At 40.9% G+C, this 17,852-nt stretch overlaps 1 protein-coding gene across 1 annotated transcript in view; it reads left to right on the plus strand.

The window, feature by feature from the left end:
- The window catches only part of OCA2 (OCA2 melanosomal transmembrane protein), a 245,780-nt gene that overhangs the window by 110,562 nt on the left and 117,366 nt on the right, over positions 1-17,852 (plus strand). The window contains exons 10-14 of the mRNA XM_064143512.1: positions 458-529; positions 1,422-1,487; positions 2,643-2,699; positions 4,080-4,204; positions 10,095-10,233. Of these exons, the coding sequence (XP_063999582.1) occupies positions 458-529; positions 1,422-1,487; positions 2,643-2,699; positions 4,080-4,204; positions 10,095-10,233 (459 nt within the window). The remainder of the gene's footprint in view (positions 1-457; positions 530-1,421; positions 1,488-2,642; positions 2,700-4,079; positions 4,205-10,094; positions 10,234-17,852) is intronic.

Consider the following 17,852-nt stretch of genomic DNA (forward strand, 5'->3'; position numbering starts at 1 on the left):
GAACACTCAAACCATCACAACTGGTGAAAGTAGCTTCTAAGGAACTGATGAGACTGCAGAAAAGGTGTTTAGAAGATTTTGGACACTGGAAATGAGCAAACACCGACAAAGAATGAGGTGGATCACCTCTTGGACATAAGCCTTCTTCCCATGGACTGAGAGGGGAAGACAACAGGACCAGGCTTTTTGATCCTTAAGTTAGGGTAGAAGAATTACTTTTCTTCTTGGGTCATTCACTGGCAAATACAGGAAACTAGTGCTGAAGTCCCTTCTCTGCCTTGAGATCAGAGACGAGAATTCTTAGCAGAGTTTTGCACAAATGTGGTGGGTGAAATAAGGAAAAAAACTTCACAGATAAAGGAAAGAATCAACAACAGGAATTTATTATATTTTTTTCTTAATATCTTTTTAAAAGTATTTAAAGGAGCCTCTGCTCAATTCTTACTCTTTGTTGCAGATTGTTCACAGAACTCTTGCAGCGATGCTGGGGTCTTTGGCAGCTTTAGCCGCCTTAGCAGCTGTTGGGGAGGTAAGTTATCAAACTGTGCTCACTCTCTTTCTGGTTATGATGTCATAAGTTTCTGTGTTTGCCCTGTTGTGGCTGGGCATGTCACAGAGATGGTGTTTTTTTTTTTTTTTTTTTTTTTTTTTTTTTTTTTTTTTTGAGAGAGGGATGGTAGAGTTGATATTATGATGGGAAAACATCTTGGGGAAAAGCAAGTCAGCCTAAGGTATAAACAAATAAAAACAGAAAAAAGTCAACTGATGGCATTTTGTTCTGATTTGCAGGAAGCTAAGTGCAACCATTTTCAGCTAAATTCAGAGTTAAACATTGTTATTTTCAGTAATGTTATGTTACTGAGCAAACCTAAGTGGAAATACACTGCCTTATACTACCCCAAGTAATTACACCTCATGCTTGCATACTCCTGTCCTTTTGATCCCCTCCCTGTTTAGCCTTAGTTGGTATTTAGAGAAACCTCTGATTGATTTTTCTCTATTTTTCTCATAACTGGTCACCATATCATTGCTATGTTCCCTTATATTCCCTGTGGTCTATTCACAGGTGAAGTGACATTCTTTTGTTCTCTTACCAAAAAGAAACTGGAGTGTACCATACAATTTAGTTGCCTTTTTTTTTTCTTTCATTCTACGTATGGAAAAACTTGATCAACCAATAGCCTAATGTAAGCTTTTGATAATGACCCACTTAGGACACCAACAGTACTTTGTATGAATAATAATAGCAGTAATATTGGTAATAATAAAGAGTCATTTGTGTGTACCTCATAGAAACACTTATTAATTTCTATCTTAACTTCTTTAAAAGATGCAGCAATTGAGTGGAGTTTATATTTCGTAGCTTATCACAAGACAGGTGTTTCATGGCATTCACTGGTAATCCCATGTTTTGATTGCAGAGGCCAAGTATGGTCAGAGTGGTAGAATGGATTGATTATGAGACACTGGCATTGCTGTTTGGAATGGTAATTAAAACGTATCTTCTGCTCTAAATGTGCTGTATTAATCACATTCAATATGGAGATGTTTCCCTTTAAATGTTTTGTTAATTATACTTTGCTGAGGCATGTTATGATGAAAACTTGAGCCTTAAGGGATTTATCAAGAAAGAGACTGATCATACCTCTGAAGGAGCCTTTTAAAAATGTTGATCCTTTTCTTTTTTTTTTTTTGTTTAAATCTGTGAGCTGTGTTAATAAGATACTAAAAGCATCCTCGAGGCCTATAAGTGGAAAGATCTGTTTAAGTTCCAAGTATTATCAGTCTCATTAGCTTGTTAATTTTGTTTACTCAAAACCTTCCCCAAACACACTCAGCTGGAAAAGTGATTTGCTTTTTCTTAGTGCTATGTTCAGAGAAAAAAACAAAACCCCAACCCAACCTACCAAACAAGAGCTGCCTCCCCACCCCCCAACCCCCTGCAAAAAGAAAAAAGAAGAGGGAGGGGGGAAGCTAGAAGTAAAGGAGAAATATCTGATCTGATTGTAACCATACGTTAATTTGATTACTTTGCCCAGAACCATTTGTGGTAAGAAGAGTTGTCCAAATGCTGTTAATCTCTAATACAGAATATACAGTACACAAAGACACAAATTGCAATTATCTGTTTCCATTCTGAGCATTTCCTATTTCCTAAAACTGCTCCCTGCCTTACCCACAGAAGAAGAAAGAAAGGAAAAAAAATCTATTGGGAGCAAAGAAGCAATGAGAGGAAAATGTCCAGAAATACATAAAAACAACAGTAGTTCTGGAGCCTCAATCTTCTGCCCTGTGTAGAGCCTTACTGCAGAAAAGAAACACGCTTTATATTTTGTTTGACTTTTCATCATCAATGAGCCAAGGGAGATACATTGAGTACTTAATGTGTGATGTTCACTTAGTAACTACAAATAAAATTAAATGAGACTGGCATGACACTTACAGATTGTTTATGTTGAGAACTAAATTTCATGGCACATTAACAAGAGATATCTGGTAGCTGTAGTGGATATCCTAATATGGTAGTAGCAGGTTCTTAGACCTGTGTCAAATAAGGAATTTCATCAGGATCACAAACTATCACGATTTGGTTTTGTATAATAATTAAGTTGAAGCTATTATCTTTTTTCATATTTTGGTAGATGGTTTTGGTGGCCATATTTTCAGAGACTGGATTCTTTGACTACTGTGCAGTAAAGGTAGGGTTATTTTGCTACTCTTAATTATTACTGATTATTTAATCAAATCTGTTACACTAAACACTATCTTTGAAGAACTTTTCTTGGGGCAGTGTGTACTTAATCACATTAGAAATGTCAGCATCAGCCTGTAGTTTTGCATAATCCTTTAGGGGTGAGAGGAAGCCCTTGAAGTAATTCTGTTTCTCCAGGAGAAAGCACCCTCCCTCCCCCAGTAGAGTACACAAGCATATGAGCAATATAAAGCTGAGTTATTCCACTGACTTCCCCAGGATTGCAGTTCTGCGGTGACTCGTATCTGATATCTCCTATGAAGAAATGCTAAGAGAACTGGGGCTGTTTAGTCTTGAGAAGGCTGAGAGGGGATCTTATCAACGTCTATAAATATCTGAGGGATGGGTGTCAAAATGAAGGTGCCAGTCTCTTTTTGGTGTGCCCAGTGATAGGACAAGGCACAACAGGTACAAGCTAGAACATGGGAGGTTGCATCTTAATGTGAGTAGACACTTCTGATGGAGCACTGGAACAGGCTGCTCAGAGAGGTTATAGAGTCTCTTCTCCTAGAAACTTTTAAAACTCTCCTGGATGTGTTCCTGTGCAATCTGCCTTAGGTGATCCTGTTTTGGTACTGAGGTTGGACTCAGTGATCTCTAGAGGTCCCTGCCAACCCCTAACATTCTGTGATTCTTTATTTATGCCAGGCAGTAGGAGAAAGAAAATTACCTTTATGATCACATGTGAAAACTGTCCACTGGTCTTTGCACAATATCAGAACCAGAGATTACACAAGAAGGATAATTCTGATGGAACGGTGTAAAGCAAGTACTACCCATGGCGAAGGACTCCTTCACCTGCTACAAAAGCTTCATTTTATGGAAAACAGTAGAATGAAAACAAAAATGACAAGGGCTTCTTTGATCACAGATCTAAATGAAACATGGATGGACACAACCTCTGCTTATGTAGATGCCCAAACTGTGACTCCCCAGCAGTACTGGACTGAGGATGGGGAATGTGTCCCCAGTGTGTGGAGAGAGTGGGAGATGTGAACCAAATTAGTGCACCTAGGCTTGCAGGCACTAGATGAGGACTCAGTCCTACTCCTTCCACAGACCCCCTTCATGGCTGGCAGTGAAGAATGGACTTTCTTCTGACTTGTGTCTTTCCTTGAATGATGGAAATGCTTGCCAAATTTCATGATTTTTTTTTCTTTCCAAAATTAATTAATATGGGAAAGGGTGCTGTTGGAGGTGCATGCAGTACTAAGTACTCTGAGCTCACTGTTGTCTCATATTTGATGAAGTTGTTTTATCTATAACTTTTAAAAACTAAGGTGGAGTGATCTAATCCCTTAATTTTATTTCTGTTTGGTTTTATCAGGCTTATCGATTCTCTAGAGGCAAGGTGTGGGCCATGATTACACTTCTGTGCCTCATTGCTGCAATTCTTTCTGCATTTCTGGACAACGTTACCACCATGCTTCTCTTTACTCCAGTAACCATAAGGTACATTATTGTTATGATTTCAGACTTGATCTTTTATATATGATTTGGTTGAGGATTAATTGGCTGAGGCAGAAAATATAAAAATAGAATTGTTTTTATTTTCCTGAAAAGCCCTGCCCCCAAACTATATACAGAACTAGTTAACGTTTCTTTACAGGTTTTAATTTGGTCAGGAAATCTTCACAAAGATGCTTATGGGCAAGTTTAGTAATTTAGGGAAGTTAGAAAATGGAAAAGGCTAAGCTACCCCACTTCAAAATCAAGCTGAACAGAAAACCTAAGGGAACAGCACAGAATCTTAGAATCAACCAGGTTGGAAGAGACCTCCAAGATCACCCAGTCCAACCTAGCACCCAGCCCTATCCAGTCAACTAGACCATGGCACTAAGTGCCTCAGCCAGGCTTTTCTTCAAAACCTCCAGGGACGGTGCCTCCACCACCTCCCTGGGCAGCCCATTCCAATGCCAATCACTCTCTCTGTGAAGAACTTCCTCCTAACATCCAGCCTAGACCTCCCCCGGCACAACTTGAGACTGTGTCCCCTTGTTCTGTTGCTGGTTACCTGGGAGAAGAGGCCAACCCCTACCTGGCTACAGCCTCCCTTCAGGTAGTTGTAGACAGCAATGAGGTCACCCCTGAGCCTTCTCTTCTCCAGGCTCGATCCCCTCATCCAGGTAATTAATAAAGATATTGAACAGGACTGGGCCCAGCACTGATCCTTGGGGAACACCACTAGTGACAGCTGCCAACTGCATGTGGCACCATTCACCACCACTCTCTGGGCTCTGCCATCCAGCCAGTTCTTGACCCTGTAGACTTTACTCGTGGAGGTGAGGTAGGAATTTAGCAGTGATCCCTGATGAATTTCTCTGCAGCAGCCTCTGAAACTGCAAGCTATATCCATGTTGTGGATCTGCATGGCAAATTCCAAGGCAAGTAAAAAAACTACCAAAGTCCAAGTGTCTCAGATGCGGCTTCCACAAGGCAAAAGATTGTGGAGTGGCACTGCTTTAACTGCATATGGAAAAGCCAAACTGCTGGCATGCTGCCCAGCTCAGGGTAGCAATCAAGAAGTCAGGACATGGTGTGGCCTGAGAGACACCAGGTCTGATTGCCACTGGCAGCTCTCTCTCGAATGAACCTAAGGACTTCCGCAGCTTGCAGACTTGTGAGTTTGCAGCATGAGCTGTGCAAGAGCAGGACTGCACAGGACAGTGCAAAATCGGGAACTCTTCAAAAGCAGGAATGGTCCAAAAGCAGGAGCTCAATGCTTTTGTCCTCACTCGGCTTATAATATTTTTTAGACACTGTGTCTACTTGCCATATATACTGCATGCCAAGAATCCAGCCAATCACCAGCCAATTCCAGTGCCAGCTTTTCCATGAGTCAGTACTTATGTGGAAAAGGGCACCTTTGCTGCATGTCGTCCCCTCACCCCACCTCAAGCCTGCAAGTGTTTGGGGGAGAAAGCAGTTTTTGTGCCTTCTTCCTGTCCCATTCAAACCTCCGGAGATGGAGGGAGGGCAAAGAAGGGATTTGGAATGCCCCACAACAATAGACAGCAATGAGTAATAAGCATGTGTGCAAAGTGCTAGGTTGGACTTTTTTGATCATCTAACTGGAAATGAAAAAATCAGATACTCATAGAATCATCAAGGTTGGTAATAAACTCTAAGATCGTCAAGACAAACTGCCAGCTCAATGCCACCATGCCTAATAAGTGATGGCCTGAAGTGCCACATCTATGTTTTTTTAACACCTCCAGGAATGGCAACTCCACTGCCTTTCTGGGTAGCCCATTCCAATGTCTGACCAACTTTTGGTGAATAACTTTTTCCTAGTATCTAATTGAAACCTCCCTTGGTGCAACTTGTGGTCATTCCATCTTGTCTTATCTCTAGTTACATAGGAAAAGAGACCAAAACTCACCTTCCCCCATTCTCCTTTCAGGTAGCTGTAGAGAGCAATAAGGTGCAATAAGGCTGCTCTGAGCCTTCACCAGTTTTGTTGCCCTTCTCTGGACGTGATCCAGCAACTCAATATCTTTCTTGTAGTGAGATACAAGACTGCTGGCCACATTTTTCCTGATATGGGCCAGGATGTTGTTGGCCATCTGAGCACACCTGTGGCTCATATTAAGTTTATAATTGTAGTAAGGTAAAGAGATAATATTTTCAAGTATTCTGTTGCATTTTTTCCCTTCATGTTAATAGTGAACACATATCTTAAGGCAGTTATAATGTCTTGGCAGACAGCTATTCTGGTTCATCTCCATATCTGAACTCCAATAACATATTGCAGCAAATGTTCTCTAGCAGATGAAATTTCTTTCCTGTAAGCAGGGTAATTTTCTGTTGTTCTTTGCTGGCTAATATCCAATTTTAGATAGCAGTCTATGCTTTAGGGAAGTTGTATCTCTCCTAATACAAATAAATTCAAAATACTATCCAGATTTCAAGTAAAAGCTTTTTATTTTTTTCTTTTCAGAATATGAAACTTGCAGGTTTTTTTCTGCTGGTGATCATGACATTGGTACAGCCACTGGTTAATCCACAATTTGAGACTAGATTTTTGGAACTATCAATATATATCTATAAATTAATAACACACGGTTTGCAACTACATTTAATCAATGTGTGATTATAAATTACAATTTAACCTGTGTCTGGCCAGGCAAACCTTATTAATCCAGTTAAGTTTCAGAAAGATCTGTTGTGTTTTTGAAATAATCCTAAGTAGTGTAACAGTTGCAGTCACTATGACATTGAAGTACACAAAATTCTATTAGGATATGTAGTGTAAACCAGTATGAAATAACCTTACAAGTGGAATTTATTCTGTATTGAGAATAAGCTGGTAAATGAAAGCTCCATTTGTCTTCTGTTTAATTATAGTTTGGAGAGATCACTTTATGTTACTCCAGTCAATAATTCACCTCCAGCAGTAAGCAATATTGGAACTATTAAACAGCAATTTTTCTTAGCAGTGTTGCAGAGTATGTTGGATTAACTCTAAATGGGGACAGATTGAAATCCAGATGTCTATGCATATAAACTACTTACTGCTCATAGGCAGAGCTACTTCAGCAATAACTCTGTTTTCAAAGAATTGCAGAGTAGCCTCTGCAGAAGTGACCTCAAAAGATCATCTGGTCCAGCCTTCCATAGAAAGGGAGTGGAGTCCAGATGAGATTATCTATCACCCTGTTCAGTCACATCTTGACAACCTCCAGCAACAGAGAGTCTGCCACATCTGTGGTGAGATTGTTCTGGCAGTTAAATGTTTTCACCACTAAATATTTCTTCCATTGAGAAGAAATCTCTCCCAGTGCAGCTTATACTTGTTACACTTTGTCTTCTCCATACGGCTTCTTGTTAACATTTTCTGCCTTTGTTGTCACCCTTCAAATACTGGAGTTTTTTACTAAATGTATACTAAGTACTTCAGTCTTATACCAAATGAATTTGAAACACTGAATGGAACCTCTGTTTGGGGGAAATATTTGCATTTAAATCAGTATTGAAACTAAAATAAAATATTATCCCATCTAGTAAGACTAAATAATTGCCTATTTCTGAAAGCTTCGTGCTGGGCATCATCTTTTTCTTTTGTCTTACTGTCACTGTTTTCAGCCCTTGTCTACAGTCTCACTGTGTTGCACTGTGTTGTCATTGCCATGGAGACAAAGCTTACAGAAAGTCTTACTGATTCCATGAATACGAAGATTTATATTTCCATTAATAAGCTGTGAAACACAATGCTGCTTTCACTTTGTATTTTGTATGAGCCTGACAAAAACCCCAAGTAACTACCTCTTTTTAGCTATGGTTTATTTTCCAAATACTTTGTTATTCAAAACTAAAAAAAGCAAATGCTTTTAGCCTTGGAGCTTTATATGACCAGGGTTAAGCTAAATGAAGAAGTTTCATCCTACCACGTAGCCAACATATTTTGATAGTTTTATACTTTGAGCTTGACCTTTCTTGGTACATGCGAGTAGTCCTTATTTTAAAGCTGTAACTAGGTCCTTCAAAAAAGGAAGGATCTCTTCAAAAATAGCTAAGATTGGATTTCAGAACATTCAGAAATCAAGGAGTGATGAGGTTAAAATTACAAGTACAATTGATACAACTTGTCTTGTTGTACTGCAATGTATCTTTTAACTGGGTAATTTTATGCTGTTGAGGAAATAGTGCAGTTTTGCATAGGTATTTTCTTGTGGAGTTTTTATGTGCTGATATGTGTCATCTTTTAAATTGACACTCTTGGTGACAAGATAAGTGTATCAAGGTAAGCTTTTGTCCGATATATACTTATCTTTGAAATATAGGTTTTAATAATACTGACTTAGGCTGAACAGTAAAGATCAACTCTTCCTTCAGGGAACACCACATGACAGCACTATAGCAAAAGCAATCCTGAGAAAGCATTCTTGCCATCCACTCTTTCCTTAATCCAGTATTAGGTAGAGAGGGCAATAATTTAAGTGTGACCTCCATCTTTATGCACTGGAACAAAGTTTTGATAAGCTATGAACAGGAAAGCAGTAATTCCGTATTCCAAAGTGCTTAGGTGTGACATTAACTTTCAGCCTTTAGTACCACAGCCCAAGTTTGAAGTCAAATGTGTGCTTCAGAAGTGATCAGATTGTGTAGTTCTGTCCATAAATGAAATTTGTGTGAGTTGAAGTAATCTATGCTGGTGAGAGGCCTGAAGCACAAGCCCTATGAGGAGAGGCTGAGGGACCTGGGGTTTTTCAGCCTGGAGAAGAGGAGGCTCAGGGGTGGCCTCATCACTTCGATGACTACCCTAAGGGAGGCAGTAGCCAGGTGGGGTTCAGTCTCTTCTCCCAGGCAACAGAACAAGGGGACACAGTCTCAAGTTGTGCCAGGGGAGGTGTAGGCTGAGTGTTAGGAGAAAGTTCTTCACAGAGAGAGTGATTTGCCATTGGAATGAATGGGCTGCCCAGAGAGGTGGTGGAGTTGCTGTCTCTGGAGGTGTTCAGGAAAGGACTGGTTGATTCTATGACTCTATAATTCTGTGTAAAGATTACTGTGTGTAAGCGGGCTCTGAGCTCAAATGGATCAGGAGGTTACTCAGACAACCCCAGTATGTGCAGAGCACTTTAAGATACACCTAATTAAAGAAAAAAATTTCCTTTAGCATCATTCTAAAGAAGCATTAGATGGTTTTGAGCTGTTCAAAACTTGTTGAGACTTTATTAAATTATGTAGAAAGTGTATTTTCTACTCTTGTGGTACAAACAGAAATACTTATGATCAAGCTTTAGAGAAGGGGAAAACTAGGAACTGAGTATACTGGATAAATCTAGGCTGGAAGCTGATGTCACTAATAGATGGTTCGTGTCTAATAGGGCTGCCTGTGCCTCTACCACCAGTTAATAACTGATGCTGAGTACACAGCCTGTGGTTGCCTAAAAGAGTTTTTTTTGTGAGTCAGTATAGACTGAGAACCATGGATTAAGAAGTTGCATCATGCTGAAAATCTGAAATGCTATTTTCTGTGTAGTCTAACCCTTGGAATAGTTGATTACTTGCAATGAATTCTTTTAATAATTACAAAATTAATGCATTTTTTATTATTGCATTATAAATGAATAAACCCCAAAACCTACCATATGTGCATTTATATTACTGTAAGTACTGAATTACTGTAGCATGCATAATGTAGCACAATTAAAACCTCAACAATGTACACACAAATGTTTAGAATCCTGCAATTTTTCAACAAAATGGCTGCATTTTGTAAATGTTAGATATTTGAAGATTGAAGGTAATTTAGTCATTGGAAAAGAGGTTTAGATATTTGAAGATTGAAGGTAATTTAGTCATTGGAAAAGAGGTTTATTTAATTCTCCTTATATTGCAGGCTCTGTGAAGTGCTAAATCTAGATCCTAGGCATGTCTTGATTGCAGAAGTAATCTTCACAAATATTGGGGGGGCTGCCACAGCTGTTGGAGATCCTCCAAATGTGATTATTGTTTCAAAGCAGGAGCTGAGAAAGGAGGTAAGTACTGCAAGCTGTTTGGCTACTAAATTTAAGTACTGTTGTTGACTTACACAGCAGTGAAACTTCTCTTTCCCCAGACAGTCATACAAGCGGAATATAGTCCACTGTGTCATGCTATTTCTTTCTTAGTAGGATGATTAGACAGAACAAAGGCTGAGAGAGCTGGGATTGTTTAGCCTGGAGAAGAGGAGGCTCAGGGGTGACCTCACTGCCTTCTACAACTACCTGAAGGGAGGTTGTAGTCAGGTGGGGGTTGGTCTCTTCTGCCAGGCAATCAGCAATAGAGCAAGGGGACAGACACAGTCTCTAGTTGTGCCGGGGGAGGTCTAGGCTGGATGTTAGGAGGAAGTTCTTGCCAGAGAGAGTGATTGGCATTGGAATGGGCTGCCCAGGAAGGTGGTGAAATCACTGTCCCTGGAGGTGTTCAAGAAAAGACTGGATGAGGCACTTGATGCCGAGGTCTAGATGACTGGATCAGGCTGGGTGCTAGGTTGGACTGGATGATCTTGGAGGTCTCTTCCAACCTGCTTGATTCTATGATTTTTTTGGGGGGACAATAATGTAACAAAGAATAGACAAATAGCTTTTTGCCTTTTTTTTTTTTTTTGATTCCTTGCCAATGGCAAAGTGAAGAAGGAAAGAAAATGATGAAGAGCTCTAAAGAGCTCTTTCAGTAATCTGAAAAAAATCCCCAACCATCCAACCAACAAACAAAAAAACTCATGAAAATGAAGGTGAAAATCCAACCTTTTTTCTCAGAATAGATGTTGTCCTAAAAGTGAAGTATATGAAGGCAATTTGATTCCTTTTCAGAAAACAAAAACCCATACAAAAATCTCCACATTTAAAGTGGCTGCATTCTCCCCATAGACCCACATCATACAAGAGTCCACTGCAGTCAGAGACTTTGTCCTTCAGCTGCAGCCCAAGCATGCATGAAGGGTGAGAGAAGAGGAGTGGAAGGGTCCTCCCATTGGCCACAACTGTCTCCTACCTCCTGTCAATGTTTCGATGTCTCACAGGATGCAATGGCAAATTTGAACTTCCAATGCATGGCTCTTCTTCCATTTCAGTTTGCTGGGTGATTGATGCTAAAGGAAAGGCTGTGGTGGCTGGTGTTGGGTGGAACTGCAGGGTTTCAGACACCTGGCAGTGAGACTGTCCCAGTCCATTCATCTCTTCCTATCCATACGGCTCTCTCTGCCCTATGAACAAAGGGAGCCGCTGGTGGCAGGTGTTCATGTTTGCAGTCTTCAGCTTTTGCATGGAGCTGATGTATGCACAATTTTTTCAGGCTTTCAGCTATACCTGCCACTCCAAACAGGAGGGCATCAGGTGTCCCTTGATATGTCACCTCTCTCTGTCAGGCTGGGGGCAGGAGAGAGGCCGTTTTCTCCAGATGTAAGGTACAGTCCCTCTTTAGATGGGGCAGCTCTGCTCTCTGTCTGCCCCTGCACCACCGTCACCAGGCAGCACAATGGAAGGGGTAGTTATGTAATGGGTAAGTTGATAGCACAGCAATTATGTATTTTCTGGTTTGGCTAGGTGTCATAAATTCTTCAGATAAATGCATTGAAAGGAATGCAATGGTCTAGAGTGAAAATACCTGTGAAAGTGAGATGAGGGAATTATAGCATAAAATTCTAGATTAAAAAAAAAATCTGTGATGGTTTGGGTGTTCCCTGCCCCCCCCCCACTTTAGAAATCACCCAGACTAGTCTCAGCCAGCTCTGGGAATATAAATGAAGCTATTTATTTGCAGCTAGCACAACATACAAGCAGATATTTACAGTATATACAGTTATAGACAGAAATATACAAGATAAAAGTAATACAGAAACACAACTCCCCTCCCAGAAACCTGAGTCCCCAGGAGGGGCTCTCAACCACCCCTGCACCTTCCCCCTGCCCCTCTCAATCTTACCCCAGTCCTAAGGAAGAATAGAGGCTCAGCCAAGAGGTTATGAAGCGAAGCTGGGTTAGGCCAAATGGAAGATGAGGTTAGGGAGATGCAGCTCAGTCAGAAGCCCAAAGCAGAGTGTGACAAAAATGGCGAGTGTTATCTGATGTTTTCCTTTCTTCTTCAGCAAGACTCTGAGGGAAGTAGACATCATCATTGTTTTCCTTTCACAGCCTATGATCTACTCCTTGTCACCAAAACATTCTAGCTAGCCTCAAACTAGCACAAAATCAATTGTTTCTATTGCCATGATAAAAAAGTTGACTTCCAATTAACTAAATATGCTAAAGTTGATTAAGTGCTGGAAAATATCTTTGAAAATTAGTAGATTTTAATAAATTCTATGTTTATCTTCAAAATGTTAGAAATGTCCTGCAGTTTGTTTGATTGTTGACTTTTGGAGACTGTAATATTCATGGCTAAGGATCTGATAGCTAAATTTTACATTTTTAAATATGAAGCCTGTGCAACTCCTGGAACATTTTTCTTTCTAAAAGCAAATAATTAGCACCTGTCATAAAGGTCATTTTCCTAAATGCACAGAAGCTCATAGTCTCTGTAGAACCTTCAGAAATTGCTATAAACATAGGAAGCAATTAAGCAGTCACATTGAAAGGAAACAATTTTACATGTTTCTTAAATGAGATGCTGATAATTTTCGGAGAACTCACATGTATAAACACCCTGGAAAATGTGACATAGCAAATTCTATATTTGAAACAAGCACACAAACTTGTCAAATGTTTCCACTTAGGATTGTTTTCAGGTAATTTGTTGTATCACAGAAACCAGGAGGTAGTAAAATAGATCTGATTCAGCACAGGGCCATGGGACGTTTACTTCTTTATTTCTATATTCTCAACTGTTTTACATCTATGTACATAAAAAAAAGAGGGTCAAAGAATGGTGCCAAATCCAGCTGGTGGCAGGTCACTAGTGGTGTCCCTCAGGGATCAGTGCTGGGCCCTATCCTCTTTAACATCTTCATAGATGATCTGGATGAGGGCATCGAGTCAGTCATCAGCAAGTTTGCAGATGACACCAAGATGGGGGCAGATGTGGCTGGGTTGGAGGGCAGAAGGGCTCTGCAGCAGGACCTTGACCACCTGGACAGATGGGCAGAGTCCAATGGGATGGGGTTCAATAGCTCCAAGTGCAGGGTGCTGCACTTTGGCCACAACAACCCCATGCAGAGATACAGGCTGGGGTCGGAGTGGCTGGAGAGCAGCCAGACAGAGAGGGATCTGGGAGTGCTGATTGATACCCGCCTGAACATGAGCCAGCAGTGTGCCCAGGTGGCCAAGAGAGCCAGTGGCATCCTGGCCTGCATCAGGAATGGTGTGGTCAGCAGGAGCAGGGTGGTCATTCTGCCCCTGTACTCTGCACTGGTTAGACCACACCTTGAGTACTGTGTTCAGTTCTGGGCCCCCCAGTTTAGGAGGGACATTGAGATGCTTGAGCATGTCCAGAGAAGGGTGATGAGGCTGGTGAGAGGCCTCGAGCACAAGCCCTACGAGGAGAGGTTGAGGGAGCTGAGATTGTTTAGCCTGGAGAAGAGGAGGCTCAGGGGAGACCTTATTGTTGTCTACAACTACCTGAGGGGTGGTTGTAGCCAGGAGGAGGTTGCTCTCTTCTCTCAGGTGGCCAGCACCAGAATGAGAGGACACAGCCTCAGGCTGTGCCAGGGGAAATTTAGGCTCGAGGTGAGGAGAAAGTTCTTCACTGAGAGAGTGATTGGGCACTGGAATGGGCTGCCCGGGGAGGTGGTGGAGTTGCCGTCCCTGGAGCTGTTCAAGGCAAGGGTGGACGTGGCAGTTGGTGCCATGGTCTAGCCTTGAGCTCTGTGGTAAAGGGTTGGACTTGATGATCTGTGAGGTCTCTTCCAACCTTGGTGATACTGTGTGATACTGTGATTTCTCTTTGGCTCTGAGGCAGAGTGGCACGAACGGGCTTACATCCTCTCTGCTTAGGGCTCATCCTCTCTGAAGGAGATTTGGGAGATCTCTGGCAGGAGTAACTGCATAAAGCCAAGAGTGAGGGCAGGGAGGGAGCTTACCTATCTGGCCTCTTACAGTTTGTACTGTTGGTCTAATAGCTCGATTCCAAATTTTACCTGCCTGCTCCAGCATGCTCTTTTGCTCACAAGAAGCAACACAGACATTGTCTTGTTTCTGAAACTAGTTTTAGCAAAGGCTGCTGTGGGGTAGGGTTATACACTCAACCACAAATCTGCCTCTGAAATGCATGGAGTGTCTGTTATATTTGTACCAAGAAAAAAAAAAAAAAAGAATTAAAAGCTGTTTCAGAGGGAAAAGTTCTGGAATGTAATATTGTCGTTTTGGGACCAGCATCTCATGCAGTGTGTTTTTTTCTAGTATATATTATTGTATTTATGCAGTGTTTTTTTTTGTAGTATATATTATGATATTTTCTACAGAAAACACCTGGATTCTACCACTTCTAATCATTCTGGTCATGTTTTTTACCATTCTGGAAGGTCTTTTTCCTTGATATTGCCATTGAAATTCCCCTTTCAATCCTCTTGTACTTCTTTTTTGGTTATTTTTGCTTAGTTAAGTACAGGAGTACTCAGATAAACGCCCTTCAAGGAAGCTGTGTAGTGCATTCACTCATTTTTCTCAAATTTTACTGCTGTACATCAGCCTCTAAAAGCAGTCTAGTAAGGCATCATGTGAGATTACACCTTCTTAGGAAACCTTGGTTTTCAAATCGATACAAAATGAAATGCAGCTTTGTTACTTTGGGGGCTGTTGTGGGGTTATAGAGTTAAAAATGTCTTATTTTTTTGTTTACTGTAGTGCTGGAGAGATTTTTTTTCCTCCCTTGGTTCTAGGAAATTCTCTTGTCATATTAAGGATTTTTTATTTAAAGTATGTTTGCATAAATAAGCTTTCTGTTACAGTTTACTCATTAAAGTGTAGAGATAAATCTGTTTATTTGTCTTCAGATGCAAATGGGTGCCAAAAGGATATTTTTTTTCCTTTCTAGCAGTGGTTAATTTACAATACTGAGATATTCCCTACTATCATGCCTGGCATCAGTGGAAGATTTGCATAATAGAGGAGGAAGAATTGTTATGTTCTTATACATTCTTAGTTGCAGCTGGGGAAGTTTCACAAAACAGCACTTCTGTTTTGATTTTAGGGAAGGAAAGGAGAAGTTTTCATTACATGTAAAATTAAAAGTTATTCAGTGAATTCATAGCTTTAAAAAGCTATTTTTTTATTACCTTCAGACTACCACTACCGAGTGGACATTGTTAGCAAAATTGTGTTTTTATCTTGAAGAGATAGGTGCTGCAGGCTTTAGAAATGCATTTTTATATAGACAATAGGGCACGAACCAGTTCAAAATGGTCATGGCTTTCAGAAAAGTTGAACACTAAATCCTCTGTATTTGGGAACTTCAGAAGTATCTACAGCCACATCTTTGAATTCAGAAGTTTCTTGTGCTCTAAGCCCACGCTGCTATTACAAATTCTTTAGAGGATGTCTGTCTCCAGAGCAAATTGGTGATGTGAACGTAGTGTGCACTGTGTATTCAGTTATAACCAGCCTAAAACAGGTAATGATAAGAACAAAGGCAGTTTTAGTGTGTGCTAGCCACTGGATTATATCCTCTTATTTACTTTCTTAGCATGTGACAAAGCTTCTGCCTGATATTTGCCAAGGATTTGGGTGTTTCAGCATCCCGGAGTCACTCTTGTCATCTAAAAAGAACTCCCTGCGAAATGAGTGGCCGTCAGATTCTCCTGTTCTGCTTGCGGGAGACTTCTGTCCTTTGTGCTTAAATTTAGCATGGTGTGATAGTAGTCGGTTGTATTTTGTGAAAAAATTGTGTCACCACACATTTCTAAATGAAAACAGGTAGCTCTGGAAAATAGATGAGAGAAAGTCCTAGCACTGGCAGATTGTGAAATGGATTCCCATAGCTTACAAGGCTATTTTTGTCGATACATGATTGATAAAACTTGTAACCAATTAGAAGAACTTCTCTTTTTGTCAGTGTTTCATTGATACCTTTTCTCAAGACAAACTGAAATTCTAGGTAAGGCATATGAAATGAAATTTAAGCCTTAATAGCTGATTTCAGTTTTGTTTTGTCTTTTTTTTTTTTTTTTTGACTACTTCTGCATGTAGTAATCATTAAAGAGTATAGCTCAAGACAAAAAAGGAGGTTCATCAGCGTCTCACCTATTCATGTAACTGCGTTAGACTGTCAGTGGTTTCTGGTTCAATAATGTCATGAACAGTTTCCCTTGAGACAGTTAAACCAATACAGAAATAATAAATTAATTTCACTCTTCCTCGTTGTATTAGTTTTAAAATACAATTACAGGGCATTCTGGCTAGAAGCACAGTATTTGCTACTGCCTGGGTTGCTACATCTGTCTATAATTTTTCTTTGTCTTTGCTCTAAAATGGCAGATTACTCCTGGAAAGGTCTGAATTACTGGAATTTGATCTCATACCTCCAAAAGCAATAATGAAACAAAAAAACAGGGTGACAGCAAGTTAATATTTTTGAAAATCAGTGTGCTACTTTCTCTTAAGATGAAGCTGATGTATTTGATTTTTGCATTTAAAGCTGTAAACCAGCGAAAGATACCTGCCCTGCTTCAGTTCTGAATCTGTAGACAGTAGACCCTTTAGGCTGTTGTCTAGCTGAAACAAAGTCTTTAGAATTCCTGTTGACTGGGGAGCAGGAGAAATTTAACACAATCAGTATGCCCTCCAGTAAGAGACATTTGAAACTTGTATTGTATTTATCTGATGGACTGAAATCTGCTGGAAGAAAAGTATTTCTTGCCTACTGTGCATGTCGATTCTATTTCAGTCTATTGTGCAGGAAAAAGAAAATCTTTATGAAAATTACATTTTGTGGTATGCAGCAGATGTGGAGCACTTTAATGTGTTTTTTACAATGCTGAATTTGTCCCCAGCACTGCTGGGGACTCAGGAGGTATAAAATACATTATCCACAGGCACAAATGATATGAATGTAGGCTCTGTGGAGATGTTGCATGCTTTTCCTAGAGTGTGGGAAAGGGAGCAGAAGCAACTGATGAACAGAAAGGGATGTGGGGGTGCTGATTGATACCCACCTGAATATGAGCCAACATTGTGGCCCAGGTGGCCAGGAGAGCCAATGGCATCCTGGCCTGCATCAGGAATGGTGTGGTCAGCAGAAGCAGGGAGGTCATTCTGCCCCTGTACTCTGCACTGGTTAGACCACACCTTGAGTACTGTGTTCAGTTCTGGGCCCCCCAGTTTAGGAAGGTCACTGAGATGCTTGAGCGTGTCCAGAGAAGGGCGACGAGGCTGGTGAGAGGCCTTGAGCACAGCCCTACGAGGAGAGGCTGAGGGAGCTGGGATTGTTTAGCCTGGAGAAGAGGAGGCTCAGGGGAGACCTTATTGCTGTCTACAACTACCTGAGGGGTGGTTGTGGCCAGGAGGAGGTTGCTCTCTTCTCTCAGGTAGCCAGCACCAGAACAAGAGGATACAGCCTTAGGCTGCGCCAGGGGAAATTTCGGCTCGAGGTGAGGAGAAAGTTCTTCACTGAGAGAGTCATTGGGCACTGGAATGGGCTGCCTGGGGAGGTGGTGGAGTCGCCGTCCCTGGAGCTGTTCAAGGCA

Source organism: Pogoniulus pusillus, chromosome 5, assembly GCF_015220805.1.
Source record: "Pogoniulus pusillus isolate bPogPus1 chromosome 5, bPogPus1.pri, whole genome shotgun sequence".
In the NCBI taxonomy this organism is placed as follows: Eukaryota; Metazoa; Chordata; class Aves; order Piciformes; family Lybiidae; genus Pogoniulus; species Pogoniulus pusillus.